We start from the raw sequence: 2,579 nt of genomic DNA, 5'->3' as shown, positions 1-2,579 counted from the left end.
AACACTCATGAAAGAAATTGAAGAAGACACAAAAAGATGGAAGACCATTCCATGCTCTTGGATCGGAAGAATAAACATTGTTAAAATGTCTATACTTCCTAGAGCGATCTATACTTTTAATGGCATTCCAATCAAAATTCCACCAGTATTTTTCAAACAGCTGGAGCAAATAATCCAAAAATGTGTATGGAGTCAGAAGAGACCCCGAATCGCTAAGGAAATGTTGAAAAACAAAAATAAAACTGGGGGCATCACGTTACCTGATTTCAAGCTTTACTACAAAGCTGTGATCACCAAGACAGCATGGTACTGGCATAAAAACAGACACATAGGAGCGAGCTGGACCGCGGAGCGTGAATGAGGGAGCCGAGCCGCCTGCCCTCCGTAAGCAGGAGCCCTGGCCGGGTCCGGCACGCCGCCCCAGCCCCTCCCTCGCCGTCAGGCCGCGAGGGCAGCGCGCGCGAGCCAGGGGGAGGGAGAGCGAGCGAGCGCTGGGAGGAGGCGGCCGGACGGAGGGAGCGCCCGCGCGTGTGGCGTGAGGGGAAGCCGCTGCCCGCCCCCTTCGCCTTCCCTTCTCTCCCCCTCCCCGCTCCCCCCCGACCTCCGAGCAGCACCGTGTCGGCGCCGGCGCCGGTGGCCAAAGTCAGTAAAAAGGAGCTCAACTCCAACCACGACTGGGCCGATGAGACCTCAGAAAAAGAACAGCAAGAAGCAATTGAACATATTGATGAAGTACAAAATGAAATAGACAGACTTAATGAACAAGCCAGTGAGGAGATTTTGAAAGTAGAACAGAAATATAACAAACTCCGCCAACCATTTTTTCAGAAGAGGTCGGAATTGATGGCCAAAATCCCCAATTTTTGGGTAACAACATTTGTCAACCATCCACAAGTGTCTGCACTGCTTGGGGAGGAGGATGAAGAGGTGCTGCATTATTTGACAAGAGTTGAAGTGACAGAATTTGAAGATATTAAATCAGGTTACAGAATAGATTTTTATTTTGATGAAAACCCTTACTTCGAAAATAAAGTTCTCTCCAAAGAATTTCATCTGAATGAGAGTGGTGATCCATCTTCAAAGTCCACTGAAATCAAATGGAAATCTGGAAAGGATTTGACGAAACGTTCAAGTCAAACACAGAATAAAGCCAGCAGGAAGAGACAGCATGAGGAACCAGAGAGCTTCTTCACCTGGTTTACTGACCATTCTGATGCAGGTGCAGATGAGTTAGGAGAGGTCATCAAAGATGATATTTGGCCAAATCCATTACAGTACTACTTGGTTCCGGATATGGATGATGAAGAAGGGGAAGGAGAAGAGGATGATGATGATGATGATGAAGAAGAAGGATTGGAAGATATTGATGAAGAAGGAGATGAGGATGAAGGTGAAGAAGATGAAGATGATGATGAGGGGGAGGAAGGAGAGGAGGATGAAGGAGAAGATGACTAATGGAACACTGATGGATTCCAACCTTCCTTTTTTAATTTTCTTCAGTCCCTGGGAGCAAGTTGCCGTCTTTTTTTTTTTTTTTTCCTTTTTCTTTTTCTTTTCTCCTCTCGTGCTCATTCGCCCTGTTTTTTGAAGTCTCCTTTTTCTCTCCCTTTATACCATGGTTCTCAGCTTATTTTGGGGGGAAATACCTTGAGCAGAATACAGTGGGAAAAGAATCTCTACCCCTTTTTGTTCCAAATTCATTTTTGTCCCTTCCTGTCTCAACAAAAACAAAAACTTTATGGAATCAACACCACCGTGCTCTGTGGGAAAAAAGAAAATCCTTCTGCTCCCTTAGCTCTGCTGGAAGCTGGAGGGTGCTAGGCCCCTGTGTAGTAGTGCATAGAATTCTAGCTTTTTTCCTCCTTTCTCTGTATATTGGGCTCAGAGATTACACTGTGTCTCTATGTGAATATGGACAGTTAGCATTTACCAACATGTACCTGTCTACTTTCTCTTGTTTAAAAAAAAGAAAAAAAAAATGGGGTTATAGAAGGTCAGCAAAGGGTGGGTTTGAGATGTTTGGGTGGGTTAAGTGGGCATTTTGACAACATGGCTTCTCCTTTGGCATGTTTAATTGTGATGTTTAACGGACATCCTTGCAGTTTAAGATGACACTTTTAAAATAACTCTCTCCTAATGATGACTTGAGCCCTGCCACTCGATGGGAGAATCAGCAGAACTTGTAGGATCTTATTTGGAATTGACATTCTCTATTGTAATTTTGTTCCTGTTTATTTTTAAATTTTCTTTTTGTTTCACTGGAAAGGAAAGATGATGCTCAGTTTTAAACGTTAAAAGTGTACAAGTTGCTTTGTTACAATAAAACTAAATGTGTACACACACACACACAAAAAAAAACCAGACACATAGACCAGTGGAACAGAGTAGAGAGCCCAGATATGGACCCTCAATTCTATGGTCAGTTAATCTTCGACAAAACAGGAAAAAATATACAGTAGAAAAAAGACAGTCTCTTCAATAAATGGTGCTGGGAAAACTTGACAGCTATATTTAGAAGAATGAAACTCGACCATTCTCTTACACCATACACAAAGATAAACTCAAAATGGGTAAACGAC

At 43.2% G+C, this 2,579-nt stretch overlaps 1 protein-coding gene across 1 annotated transcript; it reads left to right on the top strand.

Moving 5' to 3' along the window:
• Window positions 1-357: 357 nt before the first annotated feature.
• Window positions 358-2,340, top strand: LOC125097286 (protein SET-like). Its single transcript, XM_047724885.1, has one exon. It carries the CDS (start codon window positions 358-360, stop codon window positions 1,453-1,455), a length of 1,098 nt encoding a protein of 365 aa, XP_047580841.1. The 3' UTR covers window positions 1,456-2,340.
• The last annotated feature ends 239 nt before the right edge of the window (window positions 2,341-2,579 follow it).

This window comes from Lutra lutra, chromosome 4 (assembly GCF_902655055.1).
Source record: "Lutra lutra chromosome 4, mLutLut1.2, whole genome shotgun sequence".
Taxonomy (NCBI): Eukaryota; Metazoa; Chordata; class Mammalia; order Carnivora; family Mustelidae; genus Lutra; species Lutra lutra.
Note: the sequence above shows the minus strand (reverse complement) of the source record. Positions and strands in the feature narration are given on the sequence as shown.